We start from the raw sequence: 20,158 nt of genomic DNA, 5'->3' as shown, positions 1-20,158 counted from the left end.
AAAACGTGCTATTTCTTGTCATTTTGATTTTAGCCATTCTAACTACTGTCAGGTAATACCTCATTGTGGTTTGATTTGTATTTCTCTGAGTGACATTGAGCTTCTTTTCATGTGTTGACTATCTGTGTGTTTTCTTTGGAAAAATGTCTGTATAGGTCCACTGTCCTTTTTTTTTTTTTAAGATTTTATTTATTTAACAGAGAGAGAGAGATCACAAGTAGACAGAGAGGCAGACAGAGGGCAAGGGAGAAGCAGACTTCCTGCTGAGCAGAGAGCCTGATGCGGGGCTTGATCCCAGGACCCCGAGATCATGACGTGAACTGAAGGCAGAGGCTTAACCCACTGAGCCACCCAGGTGTGCCCCTGTTTGTCTTTCAAAGGACCAACTCAGTTTCACTGATTCTTTCTTTTTTTCGCTGGGGACTTTCCTAGGTCATTGATTTCTGCTCTGATCTTTGTTTCCTTTGGTTTCATTTGTTCTTTCTCTAGTTCCTTTAGGTATACGTTTGGATTGTTTATTTGAGCTTTTTCTTATTTCTTAAGGTAGGCCTGTATCACTCTGTACTGTATACTTCTCTCTTAGAACTGCTTTTGCTGCATCCCAAAGACTTTGGACCATTGTATTTTCATCTTCATTCATCTCCATGCATTTTATTTTTTCTTTGATGGCTTCACTGTCCTATTGGTTGTTTGGTATCATGGAGTGTAGTCTCTGTGTGTTTGTGTTTTTTCCTTTTTTTCTTGTGATTTTTAGCTTCATACTGTTGTGATCAGAAAAGATGCATGGTATGATTTCAGTCTTCTTAAATTTATTGAGGCTTGTTTCATAGCCTGGTATATGATCTATTCATATATGTTTCTTGTGCACTTGAAAAGAATGAGTATTCTGGGGGCACGTGGGTGGTTCAGTCGTTAGGCGTCTGTCTTCAGCTGGGGTCATGAGCCCAGGGTCCTGGGATCAAGCCCTACATTGGACTCCCTGCTTGGTGGGAAGCCTGCTTCTCCCTCTCCCATGCCCCTGCTTGTGTTCTCTCTCTCAGTGTCTCTCTGTGTCAAATAAATAAATAAATAAAATCTTAAAACAACAACAACAACAAAAGAATGAGTATTCTGTTTTCAGATGGAGTATTCCATATGTATATTTTCTGTCTATCTGGTTCAAAGATGCTCAAAGACATTATTTCCTTATTGATTTTTTTTTTTTGTCTGGATAATCCATCGGTTATTGTAAGTGGGGTGTAAAGTCCCATACTACTACTGTATTACCGCAGATTTCTCTCTTTCTGTCCACTTACGTTTGCTTTATGTATTTAGGTAGCCCAGTGTTGGGTATATAGATATTTATAATGGTTATATCCTCTTGTAAGACTGATCCTTTTATCATTATGTAATAATTGTTGTTAGTCTTTGTTTTAAAGTCTATAATAAAGTATTACTACCCCAGCTTTTTTTCACTTCCATTTGCATGGTGAATGTTTCTCAGTCCCTTCACTTTCAGTCTGTATATGCCTGAGGTATGAGCTTCTTGTAGGCCGTGTATAGATGGGTCTTATTTTTTTATCTTCTCTGTTACCCTGTGTTTTTTGCTTGGAGCATTTAGGCCATTTACATTTAAAGTGATTATTGATAGATATATACTTTTTGCCATTTTAAAAATTTGTTTTCTTGTTGTTTTATTGTTCCTCTTTTTTTCTCATTCTTTGTGTGTGTGTGTGTTTTAAGATTTTACTCATTTATTTGACAGAGAGAGATCACAAGTAGGCATAGAGGCAGGTGGGGGGGGGCAGAAGGAGACTCCCCACTGAGCAGAGAGCCCGATGCGGGGCTCAATCCCAGGATCCTGAGAACATGACCTGAGCCTAAGGCAGAGGCTTAACCCACTCAGCTACCCAGGTTTCCCCATCTTCTCATTCTTTGTGATTGGTGAGTTTCTATAGTGTTATATTTAGCTTTCTTTTGCTTTCTTTGTATTTCTATCATGTTTTGGGCTTGTGGTTATCACTAAGTTCACATACAACATTCCAAGTAAATAGCAACCTATTAATTTGATGGTCATTTAAGTTCAGAAGAAGGGGGTCTTTCCCCCCTTCTCTTCCTTTTTTACTCCCCTTCTCCACATTTGTTGTCATATTTTACATCTTTGATTCATAATTTTCTTATGTCTAGTTATGGTCATTTCTTTTCCACTTAAAGAAGTCCCTTTAATATTTCTTGTAAGTCTGGTTTAGTGGTGATGAATTCCTTTATCTTTCATTTGTCTGGGAAACACTTCATCTCTCCATCAAGTCTGAATGATAATCTTGTCTGGCAAAGTATTTTTGGCTGTAGCCTTTTTCCTTTCAGCACTTTGCAAGCCAGAAGAATGTGGCAGGAGATACTCAAAAGTTTCTGCTGAAAAACTAGCTGATAGCCTTATAGATTTTCCCTTCTAAGTAATCTTTTGTTCCTTTCTTTCTGCTTTTAGGATTCTCTTTATCTTTGAACTTTGACATTTTAATTATTATGTGCAATTTTGTGGACCTCCTCAGGTTCATCTTGCTTGCAACTCTCTATGCTTACTGGACTTAGATGTTTATTTCTTTCCCAAGATTAGGGAAGTTTTCAGTTATTATTTCTTCAAATAAGTTTTCTACACTTTTCTCTCTTTTTCTGGGACTCCTGTAATGCAAATATTTGTTTATATTGTCCATGAGATCTCTTAATCTATCTTCTTTTTTTTTTTTTTTTAATTCTTTTCTCTCTTTGCTGTTTAGCTTGTGTTGCTCTCCATTAGCCTGTCATCCAGGTTGCTGGTATGTTCTTCTCCATCCTCTAAGCTACTGTTGATTCTGTTATTTCAGTTATTGTATTCTTTAACCCTGATTGGTTCTTTTTAATATTTTCTGTGTCTTTATTGAAAGTCTCAGTGAAATCTTCCACTTTTTTCTCCAGCCCAGTATCCTCACAATTATTATTTTTTTTAATTAACATATAATGTATTGTTTACTTCAGGGGTACAGGTCTGTGAATCATCAGTCTTAAAATTCACAGCACTCACCATAGCACATACCTCCCCAGTGTCCTTAACCCAGCCACCATATCCCTCCTCCCCCAAGCCCCTAGCAACGCCACGTTTTTTCATGAGGTTAAGAGTCTCTTATAGTTTGTCTCCTTCACGATCCCATCTTGTTCCATTTGTTCCTTCCCTACCCCCCAAACCTCTTGCCTTTCAAATTCCTCATATCAGAGAGACCATATGATAATTGTCTTTCTCTGACTTATTTCACTCAGCATAATATGCTCTAGTTCTATCCACGTCATTGCAAATGGCAATATTTCATTTCTTTTGTTGGCTGCGTACTATTCCATTGTATATATACCACATTGTCTTTATCCATTCATCTGTTGATGGACATCTAGGTTCTATCCATAGTTTGGCTATTGTGGATATTGCTGCTATAAACATTTGGGTGCACGTGTCCTGTTGGACCACTACATTTGTATCTTTGGGGTAAATACCCAGTACTACAATTGCTGGGTCATAAGGTAGCTCTATTTTCAATTTTTGGAGGAACCTCCATGCTGTTTTCAAGAGTGGCTGCACCAGCTTGCATTCCCACCAACAGTGTAGGGGGATTCCCCTTTCTCCACATCCTTGCCAACAGCTGTCATTTCCTGACTTGTTAATTTTAGCCATTCTGAGTGATGTGAGGTGGTATCTCACTGTGGTTTTGATTTGTACTTCCCTGATGGCGAGTGATGTTGAGCACCTTTTCATGTGTCAAATGTTGGTCATTTGGATGTCTTCTTTGTAGAAATGTCTGTTCATGTCCTCTGCCTATTTCTTGATTGGATTATTTGTTCTTTGGGGGTTGAGTGTGATAAGTTCTTTATAGATTTTTGATAGTAGCACTTTATCTCATATATCTTTGCAAATATCTTAACCCATGCTGTCAGTTGTCTTTTGGTTTTGTTAACTATTTCCTTTGCTGTGAAAAGGCTTTTGATCTTGCTGAAGTCCCAATAGTTCATTTTTGCCCCTTGCTTCCCTTGCCTTTGGTGATGTTTCTAGGACAAAGTCAGTGCAGCTGAGGTTGAAGAGGTTGTTCTTCTCTAGGATTTTGATGGATTCCTATCTCACGTTGAGGTCTTTCATCCATTTTTGAGTCCATTTTTGTTTGTGGTGTAAGAAAATGGTCCAGTTTCATTCTTCCGCATGTGGCTGTCCAATTTTCCCAACACCATTTGTTGAAGAGAATGTCTTTTTTCCATTGCACATTCTTTCCTGCTTTTTCAAAGATTAGTTGACCATAGAGTTGAGGGTCCATTTCTGGGCTCTCTATTCTGCTTGATTGATCTATGTGTCTGTTTTTGCACCAATACCATACTGTCTTGATGATTACAGCTTTGTAATAGAGCTTGAAGTCTGGAATTGTGATGCTGCCAACTTTGATCTTCTTTTTCAACATTCTTCTGGCTACTTGGGGTCTTTTCTGGTTCCATGTGAATTTTAGGATTATTTGTTCCATTTCTTTGAAAAAATTGATGGTATTTTGATAGGGATTGCTTTAGGTAGCATAGACATTTTCACAATATTTGTTCTTCCAATCCATGAGCATGGAACATTTTTCCTTTTCTTTGTGTCTTCCTCAGTTTCTTTCATGAGTACTTTATAGTTTTCTGAGTATAGATTCTTTACCTCTTTGTTTAGGTTTATTCCTAGGTATTTTATGGATTTATTATTTATGGGATTGACTCCTTAATTTCTCTTTCTTCTGTCTTGCTGTTGGTATCTAGAAATGCATCTGCTTTCTAGGCATTGATTTTTATATCCTGAGACTTTACTGAATTCCTGTGTGAGTTCTAGGAGTTTTGGGGTGGAGTCTTTTGGGTTTTCCATGTCATATCTTCAGCAAAGAGTGAGAGTTTGACTTCTTCTTTGCCAATTTGGATGCTTTCTATTTATTTTTGTTGTCTGAGACTAAGACTCCAGTATGTTGATGAGCAGTGGTAAGAGTGGATATCCCTGCCATGTTCCTTACTTTAGGGGAAAAGCTCTCAGTTTTTCCCATTGAGAATGATATTTTATATGGATTTTTCATAGGTGGCTTTTATAATATTGAGGTATGTACCCTCTATCCCTACACTGTGAAGACTTTTGATCAAGAAAGATGCTGTACCTTGTGAAATGCTTTTTCTGCATCTATTGAGAGTATCATATGTTTCTTGTTCTTTCTTTTATTGATGTATTGTTCACATTGATTGGCTTGAGTTGTTGAAACAACCTTGCAGCCCAGGAATAAATTCCACTTGGTAATGGTGAATAATCCTTTTAAGGTACTGTTGGATCCTATTGGCTAGTATTTTGGTGAGAATTTTTGCATTCATGTTCATCAGGGATATATTGCTCTGTAATTCTCCTTTTTGATGGCATCTTTGGTTTGGTATCAAGGTAATGCTGACCTCATAAAATGAGTTTGAAAGTTTTCCTCCCATTTTTAGTTTTTGGAACAGTTTCAGGAGAATAGGTTTTAATTCTTTTTTAAATGGCTGGTAGAATTTCCTTGGGAGTTCATCTGGTCCTAGGATCTTGTTTCTTGGGAGATTTTTGATTACTGTTTCAATTTCCTTGCTGGTTATAGGTCTGTCCTGGTTTTCTATTTCTTCCTATTTCAGTTTGGTAGTTTATACATCTCTAGGAATGCATCCATTTCATCCAGATAGTCAAATTTGCTGGTGTATAGTTTCTCATAATATGTTCTTATAATGGTTTGTATTTCTTTAGTGTTGGTTGTGATCTCTTCTCTTTCATTAATGATTTTATTAATTTGGGTCCTTTCTCTTTTGTTTTTAATACATCTGGCCAGGGGTTTATCACTCTTACCAATTCTTTCAAAGAACCAGCTTCTAGTTTTGTAGATTTGTTCTACTGTTTTTTTTTTGTTGTTGTTGTTGTTTCTATTTTATTGATTTGTGCTCTGATCTTTATTATTTCTCTTCTCCTGCTGGGTTTAGGCTTTCTTTGCTGTTCTTTCTCCAGCTCCTTTAGGTGTAGGGTTAGGTTGTGTACTTGAGACTTTCTTGTTTCTTGAGAAAGGCTTGTATTGCTATATCCTTTCCTCTCAGGACTGCCTTTGCTCTATCCCAAAGATTTTGAACAGTTGTGTTTTCATTTGTTTCCATGAATTTTTAAAATTCTTCTTTAATTTCCTGGTTGACCCATTCATTCTTTACTAGGATGCTGTTTAGTCTCCATGTATTTGAGTTCTTTCCAACTTTCCTCCTGTGGTTGATTTCTGGTTTCAGAGCATTGTGTTCTGAAAATATGCAGAGAATGATCCCAAACTTTTGGTATCAGTTGAGACCTGATTTGTGACCCAGGATGTAATCTCTTCTGGAGATGGTTCCATATGCACTACAGAAGAATATGTATTCTGTTGCTTTGGGATGGAATGTTCTGAATATATCTGTGATGTCCATTTTGTCCAGTGTGTCATTTAAAACCTTTATTTCCTTGTTGATCTTTTGCTTAGATGATCTGTCCATTTCATTTAGGGGGGGTGTTAAATTCCCCTACTATTATTATATTATTGTTGATGTGTTTCTTTCATTTTGTTATGAATTGGTTTATATAATTGACTGCTCCCATGTCAGGGGCATAGATATTTAAAATTGTTAGATCTTCTTGTTGGATAGACCCTTCAAGTATGTTATAGTGTCCTTCCTCATCTCTTATGGTAGTCTTTGGTTTAAAATCTAATGAGTCTGATATAAGGATTGCCACCCCAGCTTTCTTTTGATGTCCATTAGCTTGGTAAATTGTTTTTCACCCCCTCACTTTAAATCTGAAGGTGACTTTACATCTAAAATGGGTTTCTTGTAAACAGCATAACAATGGGTCTTATTTTCTTTATCCATTCTGATACCCTATGTCTTTTGATTGGGGCATTTAGCCCATTTACATTTAGGGTAACTACTGAAAGGTATGAATTTAGTGTCATTATATTCCCTGCAAGGTGACTGTTACTGTATATTGTCTCTGTTTCCTTTTGGTCTATTACTTTTAGACTGCCTTTTTGCTTAGAGGACCCCTTTCAATATTTTCCCTAGGGCTGGTTTGGTATTTGCAAATTCTTTTAATTTTTGTTTGTCTTGGAAGCTTTTTCTTTCATCTTCTATTTTCAATGACAGCTCAGCTGGATATAGTATTCTTGGCTGCATGTTTTTCTTGTTCATTGCTCTGAATATATATCATGCCAGTTCTTTCTGGCCTGCCAGTTCTCTGTGGATAAGTTTTCTGCCAATCTAATATTTCTACCACTGTATGTTACAGAGCTCTCATCCCAAGCTACTTTCAGGATTGATTTTCTCTTTGTCACTGAGATTTGTAAGTTTTACTACTAGATGATGGGGTACAGACCTATTTTTATGTTTTTGACGGGGTTTCTCTGTGCCTCCTGGATTTTGATGCTTGTTCCCTTCGCCAAATTAGGGAAATTCTCTGCTATAATTTTCTCTAAATACCTTCTGCCCCCCTTCTTCTTCTGGAATCCCAATTATTCTAATATTGTTTTGTCTTATGATATCACTTATCTCTTGAATTCTCCCCTTGTGGTACAGTAGTTGTTTCTTTCTCTTTTTCTCGGCTTCTTTTCCATAATTTGTCCTTTTCTATCACTAATTCTCTCTTCTGCCTTATTTATCCTAGCAATAGGAGCCTCCATTTTTTTAATTGCACTTCATTTCAGCTTTTTTAATTTCAACTTGGTTAGATTTTTGTTCTCTTATTTCTCCAGAAAGGTATTTTATTTCTTCAGAAAGGGATTCTCTAGTATCTTCCATGCTTTTTTTGACCCCAGCTAGCACCTTGATAATCATCATTCTGAACTCTAGTTTTGACATCTTACTAGTGTCCATATTGATTTAGATCCTAGCTATCATTACTGCCTCTTGGGTTTTTTGTTTTGTTTTGTTTTGTTTTTTTAGAAGAGTCTTTCTTCATTGTCATTTTATCCAGATAAGACTAGATGAATGAGAGAACAAAATACTAAAAGGGTAGCAACAACCCCAGAAAAATATACACTAACCAAATCGAAAGAGACCCAAAACTGGGGGGAGAATAAAGGAGAAAGAAAAAAATATGTATATGTATTTTTATATGTATATGTATTTTTATATATATTTATTTTTTATAAATATAAATGTATATACACATATACATATATATTAGACTGGTGAATAGAACCAGCTGCACACTTGATTTTGGGTGTACACATACACACACACACACACACACACACACACAGGTAAAGATGATGAAGGGATGGAATATGAGTGCAAAGATGAAAATTTAAAAAGATTCTAAAAAAGGAATTGATAAGAAGTTGGTTGAAAAAAGAAACAAAAAAAGAGGAAAGAATGTGATCAGGCTGGAGACCAGAAAAAAGACATGTGCTAGATTTAGGGCATATTTTGATCTGTTTGAAGAAATTGTATACTGAAATTTTAAAGTAAGAAACACCTATATGTATACATAAAAATAAGGTTAAATACAATAAAGGGATGGAATAGGACTATAACAATGAAAATTAAAGATTTCTAAAAAGGTATTGATAAGAGAAAATAGTTTAAAAAAAAACTTTAAAATATTGAGATATTTTTAAAAAAATAGAGTAAGAAAAAAATCTAGAAAATTTCTCTTTGAAAGACTAAAGAATCTTGGTGAAAAAGCTATGAATTCTATGTGCTGTATTCCCATAGCTCTGAAGTTTTGCAGTTCTCATTGATCGGTAAACTTGGTCTTGGCTCGATGTTCTTGCTGATCTTCTGGGGGAGGGGCCTGTTGCAGTGATTCTCAAATGTCTTTGCCCAAGGTGGAGTTGCACCACTCTTGCCAGGGGCCAGGCTGAGCCATCTGCTTGGGTTGGCTCTCATAGCTTTTGTGTCCTGAATGCTTTCTGTGTAGCTTTGGAGGATGAGAGTGAAAATGGTGACTTCCCAATCTCTGGCCCCTTAGGAGCTGAGAGCTTGAGCCCCACTCCTCAGTGTACCCCCAGAGAAAAACAGTCAATCCCTTCTGTCTCCCTGGTCTCCGACCACACTCCTTGCTCACGCAGCCTGTGACAAAGCATTTCTGTCTTTGGCTCATAGCCCCATTTGGAGTCTCCAGATGATTCCTGCAGCATGCTTCCATGCCGTTCCTCCCAGAGTAGGAGGGTCTCCACAGATCTGCCACATGTGGTGTCCCTGCTCAAAGTACAGTGGCCCGACTGTGCCATGGATCATGGTCTAAGGTAACCCCAAGCTGAGAGCCCACCCCTTGGCTCTGTCCCTACAACCAGCTCCCAATGCTCCGATCAATATTTGGGAGCTCTGCCATCCTCAGATACCCCTTTTCTTTGTATGACCCTGTGGGTCCTGAGAGCCCACTGTCCCTGTGAAGGCTCCACCCCCCACACACACACTTCGCCTTTGGAGTGCAGCAAACTTCTAAATGTTCCAGTTTTGTGCTCTGCTGCTGTGTCACTTGCTGGGAGCCGGCCCCTCTCCTCAAGGTCTATTTTCCCATTTATCCCCTCGGATTCACTTCTCTGCACATCCTACCTTCTGGAAAGTGGTCCTTTATCTGTTCCTAGAATTGCTGCTTTTCTTCTCTTCGATCTCCTGTTGAGTCTGTAGGTGTTCAGAATGGTTTGATAGCTATCTAGGTGAACTTTTGGGACCTGACAATATTTAGGTCTCCTACTCCTCCGCCATCTTGCTCCTCCCACCACCCACAATTGTTAAATTCTGTCTCAGGCATGTTGCTTATCTGTTTCATTTAGTTCTTTCTGTGAGGTGTTTTTTTCCCTTTCTTTTGGAGTATATTCCTCTATCTCTACATTTTGCTTGACTTCCTGTGTTTGTTTCTGTGGATTAGGCAGAACAGCTACTGCTCCTAAACTTGAAGCATGGTGTCCCTTTGCAAACCGTGTGTTCTTGGTGACTCTTCTGGTGGCTGGAGCTGTGGCTGTATTGTTAGTTACTTGTTTAAACTTTGGATTTTTGCAGAAAGAAGAAAATAATAAAATTTGAAAGAAAAAAATCAGGAGGAAGTAAAACAAAAGATATATCTTTAAATTTAAAAATAAAAACCTGTTTTGATTAAAAATTTTTAAACAAAATTTTTTTAAAAAATTAAAATTCAGCTTATTTTCCATGCCCTGGCTTCACAGAGGCTGGTATGGGCTTACAGACCCTGGGCTTACTGATGTTGTGAGCCCTCTCTGATGACTGAACCCTGCCATTTACAGGGTTGGGACCTGCATTTTCTGACACTTAAACCCACTGGTTATTGTATTTGGACCCTGCTCCAGTCTGGGCTTTAAATGTGGAGGGGGAGTGTTCCCACGACTCCTTGGCCCTTTTAAACTGTAGCTTTTTTTTCTGTCCCAGCAGAAAAAGACTGAGACTGGTGTGGGCTTGAGAACCTTAGACTTATTGAGGTTGGTGAGATCGAGAGCTCGGAGACCACCAGAACTGCCCATCTGCTGGGCAGACCGTGCTCTGACTGAGGTTTTAAGGTGGAATGGTAATAATGTAAACCATCATTTTCCAGTCCCTCTGACTTGAGAGCTTAGCCTGCAACTCTTCCACCATGTGGTAGAGTTCTAGTGTTGTCTCTTTTTGATGTCAATTGCCCTTTTATTTTATTTTTTTTAAAGATTTTATTTATTTATTTGAGAGGGAGACAGTGAGAGAGAGCATGAGCAAGGAGAAGGTCAGAGAGAGAAGCAGACTCCCCATGGAGTTGGGAGCCTGATGTGGGAGTCGATCCTGGGACTCCAGGATCATGACCTGAGCTGAAGGCAGTCGTCCAATCAACTGAGCCAGCCAGGCACCCCTTAATTGCCCTTTTAAACTGTGACTTCTTTTCTGTGCCCACGATCAGAGAAATCTGTTCCTGCCATCTCAGTACTCTGCATTCCCACTGCTTCAGTTTCCCTTTAATACTGTGTCTCCATCTCTTTGTGTTCTCTTACCATTTTGTCTATCTTCAGTTGTCCAGTAGCTGTTTAGTCAGCCCTCGGTTTAGTTTTTTCCCCAAGAAGAATTGTCCTATTAATAGGTATAATTTGATGGGTTCCAGGGAAGGGGTGAGTTCAGGGTTGCTTTCTTGAACTGGAAACTAACGGTCTCGTTTTCTACTACCTGTACCATTATAATTTTTAAAAAAAAAAAGGTCTAAAATAAAACATTGTTTTTTGTGTGTCTCCATCTTAATTTTATTCAAGATGTTAGTAGATTTTCATCAGCAAATCTTAAATGGGAAGTTTTGGAAACAGGTAAAGATTTTAGTATTATGGGGGAAAAGGAGGGAAAGACATGGGTAGTGTTAATACAGGTTGTGCAGACACAGTAAAAAGAATTCACTCCTTTCACCTCGGTTTATGAGCACATATCTTATGAGCTGACTTGCTAAAATTCTCATTTTATAATTGTCTTCGTAGAAAATTTTGAAATCTAGTTTTCAAAATCCTGTCTACTTTTAACAGTTTACAAATTGGCTCAGACATCGTTTGCTGTGAATTTTAATGATAAATGTTGGAAGGTTTGCTTTATTCATCCCTCTTTTCCTTTCTGCCAGGGTGTTTTGAATTGGCACCAGTTTCTTGAAGGCCCCGAGGGTGTTGAAAATGCTCGGTTTGGTTCAGCGATTGCAGCTCTTTCAGATATCAACATGGATGGCTTCAATGATGTCATAGTTGGTTCCCCTTTGGAAAATCAGAACTCTGGAGCTGTGTACATCTACAACGGTCATGAGGGCACCATTCGCACAAGGTATTCCCAGGTAATCCGTGAGTTCCATGGTGATGTATTTACATGTGAGTATCCTTATGTTAGAGCTGCCAAGTGCCGTGCAGATAATCTGATCCATCCCACTTATTTTTAGAATTTTATTTGTTCATTAAGCAAACATTTAGTGTATCTCCTACTATGTGTCAGGCACCGTCCTGGGTGCTGGAGATACTGTAAAGAACAGGACAAATAAAACTCTGCTCTTTGCAGCTCTTGCATTTTTTGTGGAGGAGACAGAGGGAAAATAAGGTAAGTGAGATAAAGTGTTCCAGATCATAATAAATGATAAGACATTAAAAAACTATTTTAAATGTTCAAGAGTGGGAGTTATTAGGTAACTTAAAGGGTGCTCAAAGGGGCTTCATTGATCAGGCAACTTTCCAGGGAAGTCCTAAAAGATGTGGACTAGGAGACAATCACATTTGAGCTTGTTTCAAATCCTGCTCAGTCCCAGATCTCAGGTCATAGATCTGCTACTTTTTCTTCTTTCTTTGTGATTTTTATGTGAAAAGATTCATGCTGTTTCTCTGTGGCTGCAAGCATGATAAACAGATGAGAAACACTGTGATTGAAAAAAATCAATGGAATTTTGTGGCAAATAAAACAACCTGAGAAGTGGCTATTTAGAAAAATCTAACAGTGCAGTGTAGAAGCTCCCTTTTTTTCTATTTCAGTTGTTCCACATTGTAATTTCATGTCATACTTGCTCTTTCAGAAAATCTTGGGATCTGATGGAGCCTTTAGGAGCCAGCTCCAGTATTTTGGGAGATCTCTGGATGGTTATGGTGATTTAAATGGCGATTCCATCACCGACGTGTCCATTGGAGCCTTTGGGCAAGTGGTTCAGCTCTGGTGAGTCAGCTGAGAACCAGACACAAACTAGCTAACTAAAAAATAACCTGCTAAGTAGAACAGATAGCTGTGCTGAAATTGTAGAAATGCCACATGCATTCTAGAAGACTCCAAGACAATTATGTGTCATAGTTTATGTGTCAATGGAAGAAATGTATTTTTCCTTAATGGAAGAAGAAAAATATTTGCTTAACATAGCCATCGAGTTCCTCTTCTCTATATGTTGAGCAGATAAAGGACACAGAATAGACAGAGCCTTTAAAATGGTATCCAGGATATTGCTGTATATTATCTTCCAAACAACCTTACCTCAGCTCACAGAAAGGAAGCCTCATGAGAATGCTCTAAAAATACTGAACACTCAGACCACACAAATTAAGTATAACTTCTCATGTGGTTATGAAGTAACTTTTGAAATTATTAGTCATAAACAAGAAGCTATTATTTAGGTTTCGCTGACCTCTCATTGACCTCAGTAGGAGTTGAAGAGCAGGGAGCAGCAATATGGGATTCAACGGCTGTGTGATACAAGGACAAAAATAAATATATTGTGCTGGTCAGGGATTAGAATCATAAAAAAATTGAGAATTCAATCAAGAGTCTCCTCCCCCCAAAAATATATTCCATTCATTTGCTTTAAATGTCCAAATACTTCAAGAGCAGAAAACATCACATATTGATGTGTTGTTTCTGAGTTTCATTAAACTATTCACAATATTTCACATGTGCTTTTAAAAAATGAAATGCAGGGGCGCCTGGGTGGCTCAGTGGGCTAAGCCGCTGCCTTCGGCTCAGGTCATGATCTCAGGGTCCTGGGATCGAGCCCCGCATCGGCTCTCTGCTCAGCAGGGAGCCTGCAAAAAAAAAAAAAAAAATGAAATGCACTATTTTGAGAATGTTTTGAAAAGTTTGGAGAATGCATTGTTTTGAAAAAGTTTTAAGAAGAAAACTTCATGTAGGGGGAAAATACACAGATCATACTAAAGACTGACACGTTAAAAAATATATTTACTAAATAAAATCAGTTAAGAGTAGCATGCCATTAGAAAAATATGAGATGTGATAATATTGTCACAGGATTTATAATTTCTTATAAATTTTTAAAGACACTTTTCAGGGACCATCACCCTCCAGCCATCTGGAAGGTTTCATTTTTCAGGCCTATATAATTACTATGCTATGACACTCCCATTTTATAAAAGATTTTAAGTAATCCCTACACCTATTAGGGGTTTTGAACCCACAATCCTGAGTTCAAGAGTCACATGCTCTGCTAACTGAGCCAGCCAGGCACCCTGATACTCCCTTTTAATATCATCAATGATGGCCAGACTTTTTTATTTAAAGGTGGACTTGATTCTTCAAAAAGTCAAGACTCATGGAGTCAGATCAATTGATTAACGTGATCAGTCAGCCTAAGTTCTTGCCATTTTGTGGTCCTATTCCTATAAGGTGTTGAGACTAGATTTTCTAGGTAACTTCCTGAGAATAATTTTTTAAAAAACAAGTTAACAAAATCCTTTCAATCAATGCCACCATCTCCATTGGGATAAAAGATTCTCTTAAAGAGATTGACTTACAGAAATCTTGTAGGTTTAAGGACATGTTGTACTTGTTATTAGATGTTTTATGGCTGCTTATTAGGGGGCCTTATAGGTGCATGATCAACTGATGAAACAATTTTTCACTTAAGTCCTTCAGATGGTACCTGAAATTAAAGATAAAATGTTTTTTGCATTTTCTTACTGTACTTCTCAAAACAATGAAATTACTAATTACTATTTGCTGCTCTATAAATCATGCAGTGTATGCACAAAGAATTGTTATGATGAAGTACAGCATTTTAATGGCAGAGAAACTAGATCATGAGCTCTAGCTCCTCACTTGCTAACTATTACTCAGTAAACTCATAAGTTACTAAATGTTTTTTGTTTCAGACTTTCTCATTAATAAAAAGGGGACAATATTTGTTCTATTTCACAGGAGTCTTAAAGGAGCAGATGAGCCCATGTGTATGGGAAAGCTTTCTAGATATCTAAAGGGCTGTGCCAGAGTCAGAAGTCTTTTGCACCCTGCCTGAGAGACTCCCCAGCCATTTTCTAGTACCAGGCTAGTTGCCGCCACTATGGTCCTATGCCACACATCAAAGAAGTGCTGCCAGCCATTGAGGGAGGCAACAGGGCCATGGCCACGCTCTTCGGCCACGGCCACACTCCTCGGCCACACCACTCTCACCTTGTCCCTGCTCTCTCCCCTCCCTTTGTGGGAAGAGCAAACATCACTGTTTGTAGCTGACAAAACACAACAGAGATCATGACTTTGTACTTCATTTGCAAAGAGTTTACAAACTCACATCCCATGCTTACGCATGTATCAAACAAACAAACAAAAAATATTTAATGTGGATTTGGCTCACAATACAGTCAGTCACAAACACAAAAGATATTGTTCTTACCTACCATTTTAGAGCTTTCAAACATGAAATAGTGCTCGAGTGCTTAGACTGTGCTGAGAATAATTTGCTAATGCTGGTCCCGGGTCCTCTAGGTAAAGGTCATAATGTGCACTTGGCAGTAACCTACCTGTTTCCATTTATGTCTTTCAGGTCCCAAAGTATTGCTGATGTGTCTGTGGATGCTTCATTCACACCAGAAAAAATTACTTTGTTCAACAAGAATGCTGACATAAAACTCACACTCTGTTTCAGTGCCAAGTTTAGACCTCCTAAGCAAAATGATCAAGTGGGTGGGTTGACCTGAAATAATCTGTGTGGAGATAGGTTTGCTTGTAGAGTGTTAGTTCTGAATATAACCTGCACTTTGTGTTTATGGGCCAAAGGCAGTACGGGTCCTGCAGACATTACATTGCTGCACATTTGAAGTGCCTGAGAATGGTTAATTATGTATGGAAGATGCGGTTAGATCTTCCTCTCTTGTCTCCGGAAGGTAACACTCTGCCACAGAAATTTACTCTCTCTGTGACCGCGTCCTGGACTCTCCTAACTTCATCGAAGTGTCTTTTACCCAGGGGTTCCTTACCTTAAACCTTGGGCACATGAAGTTTACACTGATGTTCTACCCATATTTTATGCCATATTTCAGCTGAGACGTGATCTAGACATAGCATGTTCAGCACAAGTACCAAATATTCTTATTCTTGAGGAAATAGTAGGCGTGAAATAATGAGAAAATATAAACAAGATGCAGTTTGTGCCCAGTGTTTTAAATGCTCTAAATAATCTGGAGAAGTGGATAAAAATCTGTGTCCTGTCAGCGGGAGTGAGGATAACTGGACAGATGTCACCAGGAAATGTCATTTCTCTGGGACTGGCCGAATCCCTCATATCCACTGCCCCTTACTATCCTCTGTCCTGCACTCACAGGGCATGGCCGTGGAGTTTGAACGTGATTAAACTCTGCCTTTTTTCTCTTGCGGCTCTTTCACAGGTTCTCATCCCCCTTCCTTCAGATTTTGGCTCTAACCTTCAGCCACCCGTAGTTCCTACAAGTGTTCTATTAAGTGGTTAACAAACCACTCTATTTTCAGTCTTTGTCATGATTCATAACCAAGAAATACATAGGTTAAAAACATAAAGCAGAAGTTTGATTCAAACCTTGCCATGCTTTCTGTATTTTTCTGCTTTTCATTTCGCCTTTTAGGCATTCAAACACTGACCCAACTCTGAATAGCACATCTCACAGGCCTGCCCTGTGAGTAGCCAGCATCGTTGAGTCAAAAACCATCCCTGTATAAACACTAAGTGGCTAGATGCAATGCACAGCATGGTGACTAGAGCCGGTAACTCTGTGTTGCCTATTTGGAGGTTGCTAAGAGAGATTTTGAAAGTTCTCACCACACACACACTCCAAATTGCAACTGTGTGAGGTGATGATCTGTTAATGAATCTTATTGTAATCATTTTCCAGTATTTACATATGCAAAAAAACTACATTGTATACCTGAAATTGATACAATATTGTATCTCCATTACATCTCAACAAAGCTGGGGGTGGGGGGGACATTAAGTGGCTAGTCTGCCTATAACATTAATTTGGGAAATCTATTAGTTGGCAGAAATGGCTGGCTGGTTAGCTTTCCTGGCCTGAAAGCATGGATTTGTCTCCTAAATCTTCCTCTTTTTGATGGGGCTTCCCCCCCCTTCTGTTGCTATAACTCGAAAGCAGCTTTCTGCCTTCAGAGAATGTCCTTCCCTGGGCTTTCTTCCCATTGGGCACCTTTTCCTGAATGTCTTCAGGTCCACTCAGACAAGCCAGTCATGATCATCTGTCACTTAACTGTCTGGCAATAATTGTATGTAAGACCAGAATCCCATCTTCACAACTTTGAAAAGTAAATTTTTAAAGCATGTGGTCTCTATTATATCAGGTGCTCACTGCAGTTTAAAGTTAATAACCTAAAAAAAAAAAAAAAAAAAGGATATATTGCCTATGAGGCTATCCTTTTCACCAGGCTACTTGAGAAAAATGAGCTAGTATTACCATATGAACTAACTCTGTCCTGGCTACACTCACCTCCCTGGCATTGTTTTTCCTTTGTATTATTTTCACTGCTTGTTTTTAGTTCATTTGATTCACTTACGTTTTATCTATCATTGTTAACTTCATTAAGTCAGTGGAGTAAGAAAAATGATCCAACGTCTCTAATAGATACTTTAAAGGTAACCAGTAGAATTAATGTATTTTGGAAGTCTATTCAACCTTTAAAATACTGAAAATAGTAGAATAAAATGGAGTAACCCCAGATTAGTCAGCTGATGCTTTGAATATCATCAGATCTTCTTTTTCAGTTTTGGACAGTGGACTCTGAAGTCTCTGATACTTTGTATATTGGCTACTGACCTCTGTTTTTCCCCCTAAAGATTGTATTTATTTATTTATTTATTTGTTTGTTTGTTTATTTATTTATTTATTTGACAGAGAGAGAGCGAGCACAAGCAAGGGGAACAGCAGGCAGAGCAGGCAGAGGGAGAAGCAGGCTCCCAGCTGAGTGAGGAGCCCAATACAGGGCTCGATCCCAGGACCCTGGGATCATGACCTGAGCCGAAGGCAGCCACTTAACCAACTGAGCCACCCAGGCATCCCCCTGACCTCTGTTTTTATTGCATTTTTTTTTTTCATTTTCATTTCCCTGGTTTAATAGTAGTATTTCTCTTTTGTAGATGAGGAAATGGAATCAACCTCCATTTCCTCATCTACAAAAGAGAAATACTAGGGAAAAACAGAAATACCAGGGAAAGATGTTACACAAATTGCCTACAGTCCTAGAGCTCATAAACAATGGAATTAGAATTCAAACCAAGTCTGTCTGATTCCAAACTTATTACTGAGGAATTGCATGCCCCCCCACCCCCAAATAAGCATTTAGAGTGTTCCCTCAGAGTTTATCTCAAATAACATTTAATCCTCACAATTGCCTGGAAGCTAAAACAACATAAGCCCTGATTTCAAAATTACCCTGGTTTTATTTCTGAGTGTGCCCTCACTGTGTGAATGGAGCTGGTTCATTTTACCTCTTTTATTCTGTTTGTTATGTGAAATATGAGATCTATCCACTTTCCAGGTTGACTGATAGTAAAACATGTACAATATGAGAACATATTCAATGGCAGGCACTCAGTAACTGCCTCTTTTTCGTTTCACCATATTAGGGATGATGAAATTGATGCTTAAGGAAGTAATTTGACCAAATTCCCTCAGATTTCCTGGGGGCAAGTCCATTTTGCTCTCCCCTCTTCAAGCTATGCTTCTTTGAATCGCCTCTCTCTTGAACCACAGTCCCTACCTCACACCAGAGCCTGAATTGTAAATGCCGTGGCTGTCCATGGCTCACAGTCCATCCATGGAAAGATTATTTTTATATTTTCTTGAAGTCCTTGACTTCACCCAGTAAAACACAGTAAGGTAGGGATGGTTTTTTGGTAAAGGTTTATTTGCAATAACATTTGTGATTTTTGTCATAGCTATTGTATACAACATCACAATTGATGCAAACCTGTACTCATCCAGAGTAACTTCCAGGGGCTTATTTAAAGAAAACAATGAAAGGTGCTTGCAGAAGAATATGCTGGTGAGTCAAGCACAGAGTTGCACTGAGTACACCATCCACATACAGGTGAGGCCTCCGTTCCGTCCTCGAGTTCATCTTTTCCTCTGAATGACTAATGAACGGTCAACGTCTAAAAAGGAAGCTTAGGAGTTAGAAAATGCCCGTCCTTCTAATTAATGCTCTTCATGTCTAATTGCATGAGTAGGAAATCCTATTCTTGATGCTAGTACATGGTTCCTTCTACTAATATGTTACTGGCGTGAAATTTTATTTGGGATTGCAACCGAAAGGCTAAAAATAAGGTTCTTAAAGAAATCAAACATGGTGTTTTCTTTAACATTTAACAGGTAAAACTTTTAGTAGACTGCAAATTTTATTCTAGTATTTTCCTATCAGGGAAAATTTTTATTTTTAAGCTGCTGAAAAGGACAATTCCAATTGTGATTTCCACTATTGGTTTTAAATATAGGGAAGGATGAGGTAAAAATTATTTGCTCCAATCATATCCCATAGTTATGAGAGTTGACATGAATTTTGAAAATCTCACAAGTAGGAAAAGTGCTTCTCAGGATTTCCAACAGAAAACTGATTTTATCAATTACATGACTATTTCCCTCCAGAACCATGAAATGGTGTTTCAAAGTGTGATTTCCTCAGGAAACCTTTTTAAAAAGATTTTTAAAAGCTCATCTTTAAAAGAGCTGCTTAAGAACTTTCATAGAACATGGTTCTGAGTTCAAGATGTGTAAGAATGCCAAGAGAACTTATAAGATGCATGTTCTGGGTTTCCACCACCAGAAATTTGGGTTTGAAGATCCAAGGTATATACAGATTGAAGGAGTACTCCCAGATATTTTTGATATAGATGAATGATACAGAGATCACATATCAAAAACTACTAAATATTACTCTGGAAATATTAATTCTGTTAATAGAGGAATTAAAATCAATTGCATTGTTTAATTTCCTGTTCATGTTAAAGGCGTCTTGTTTATGAAGGCCTGGACCTTTTTTTGTTAAGAAGCCAATTACACACATTCTTTAAAGGGCTAAAAGCCAGCTCTCATTCTCTCCTGTTTTTGTGCTAAGTCATAGATCAAATGAAACCTGTAGTCCATTCTGGGGGAATGAAGTCAGCTGAGCTGTTGTTCACACATGTATCTTGTTCATGCTGGTGTGTACTTGTGAGGTTTTTAAGATGATGTGTGTGATTTGGGTCAGTGCAAGAGATTTTGCTTCAGTTAACACACCATACTGGATATCAATCCCAAGCCCATCCTGTGGGCTGGGCTTACAGCCAGCTGAGCGCCCCCGACCCTTTATCCGGTTTTGTAGAGCAGAGTTAAGTTCTAAGGAAGGGAGTTCTCTTGTCACTGCCTGATAGCCAGCCCTGAGCACCTTCCCATGTCAGGCATATGCCCTC

General features: G+C 38.4%; 1 protein-coding gene across 2 annotated transcripts in view; it reads left to right on the top strand.

Annotated features, from left to right (window-relative positions):
• Positions 1–20,158, top strand: part of ITGA2 (integrin subunit alpha 2) — a 110,654-nt gene that overhangs the window by 67,250 nt on the left and 23,246 nt on the right. For both annotated transcript variants that reach the window (XM_082723224.1, XM_082723223.1), the window contains exons 14-17: positions 11,606–11,809; positions 12,533–12,669; positions 15,275–15,414; positions 18,650–18,801. In XM_082723224.1, coding sequence (XP_082579350.1) covers positions 11,606–11,809; positions 12,533–12,669; positions 15,275–15,414; positions 18,650–18,801 — 633 coding nt within the window. The remainder of the gene's footprint in view (positions 1–11,605; positions 11,810–12,532; positions 12,670–15,274; positions 15,415–18,649; positions 18,802–20,158) is intronic.

The sequence above is a fragment of the Mustela nivalis genome (assembly GCF_964662115.1).
Source record: "Mustela nivalis genome assembly, chromosome: 3".
Lineage (NCBI taxonomy): Eukaryota > Metazoa > Chordata > Mammalia > Carnivora > Mustelidae > Mustela > Mustela nivalis.
This window is presented reverse-complemented; position numbering and strand designations above follow the sequence as displayed.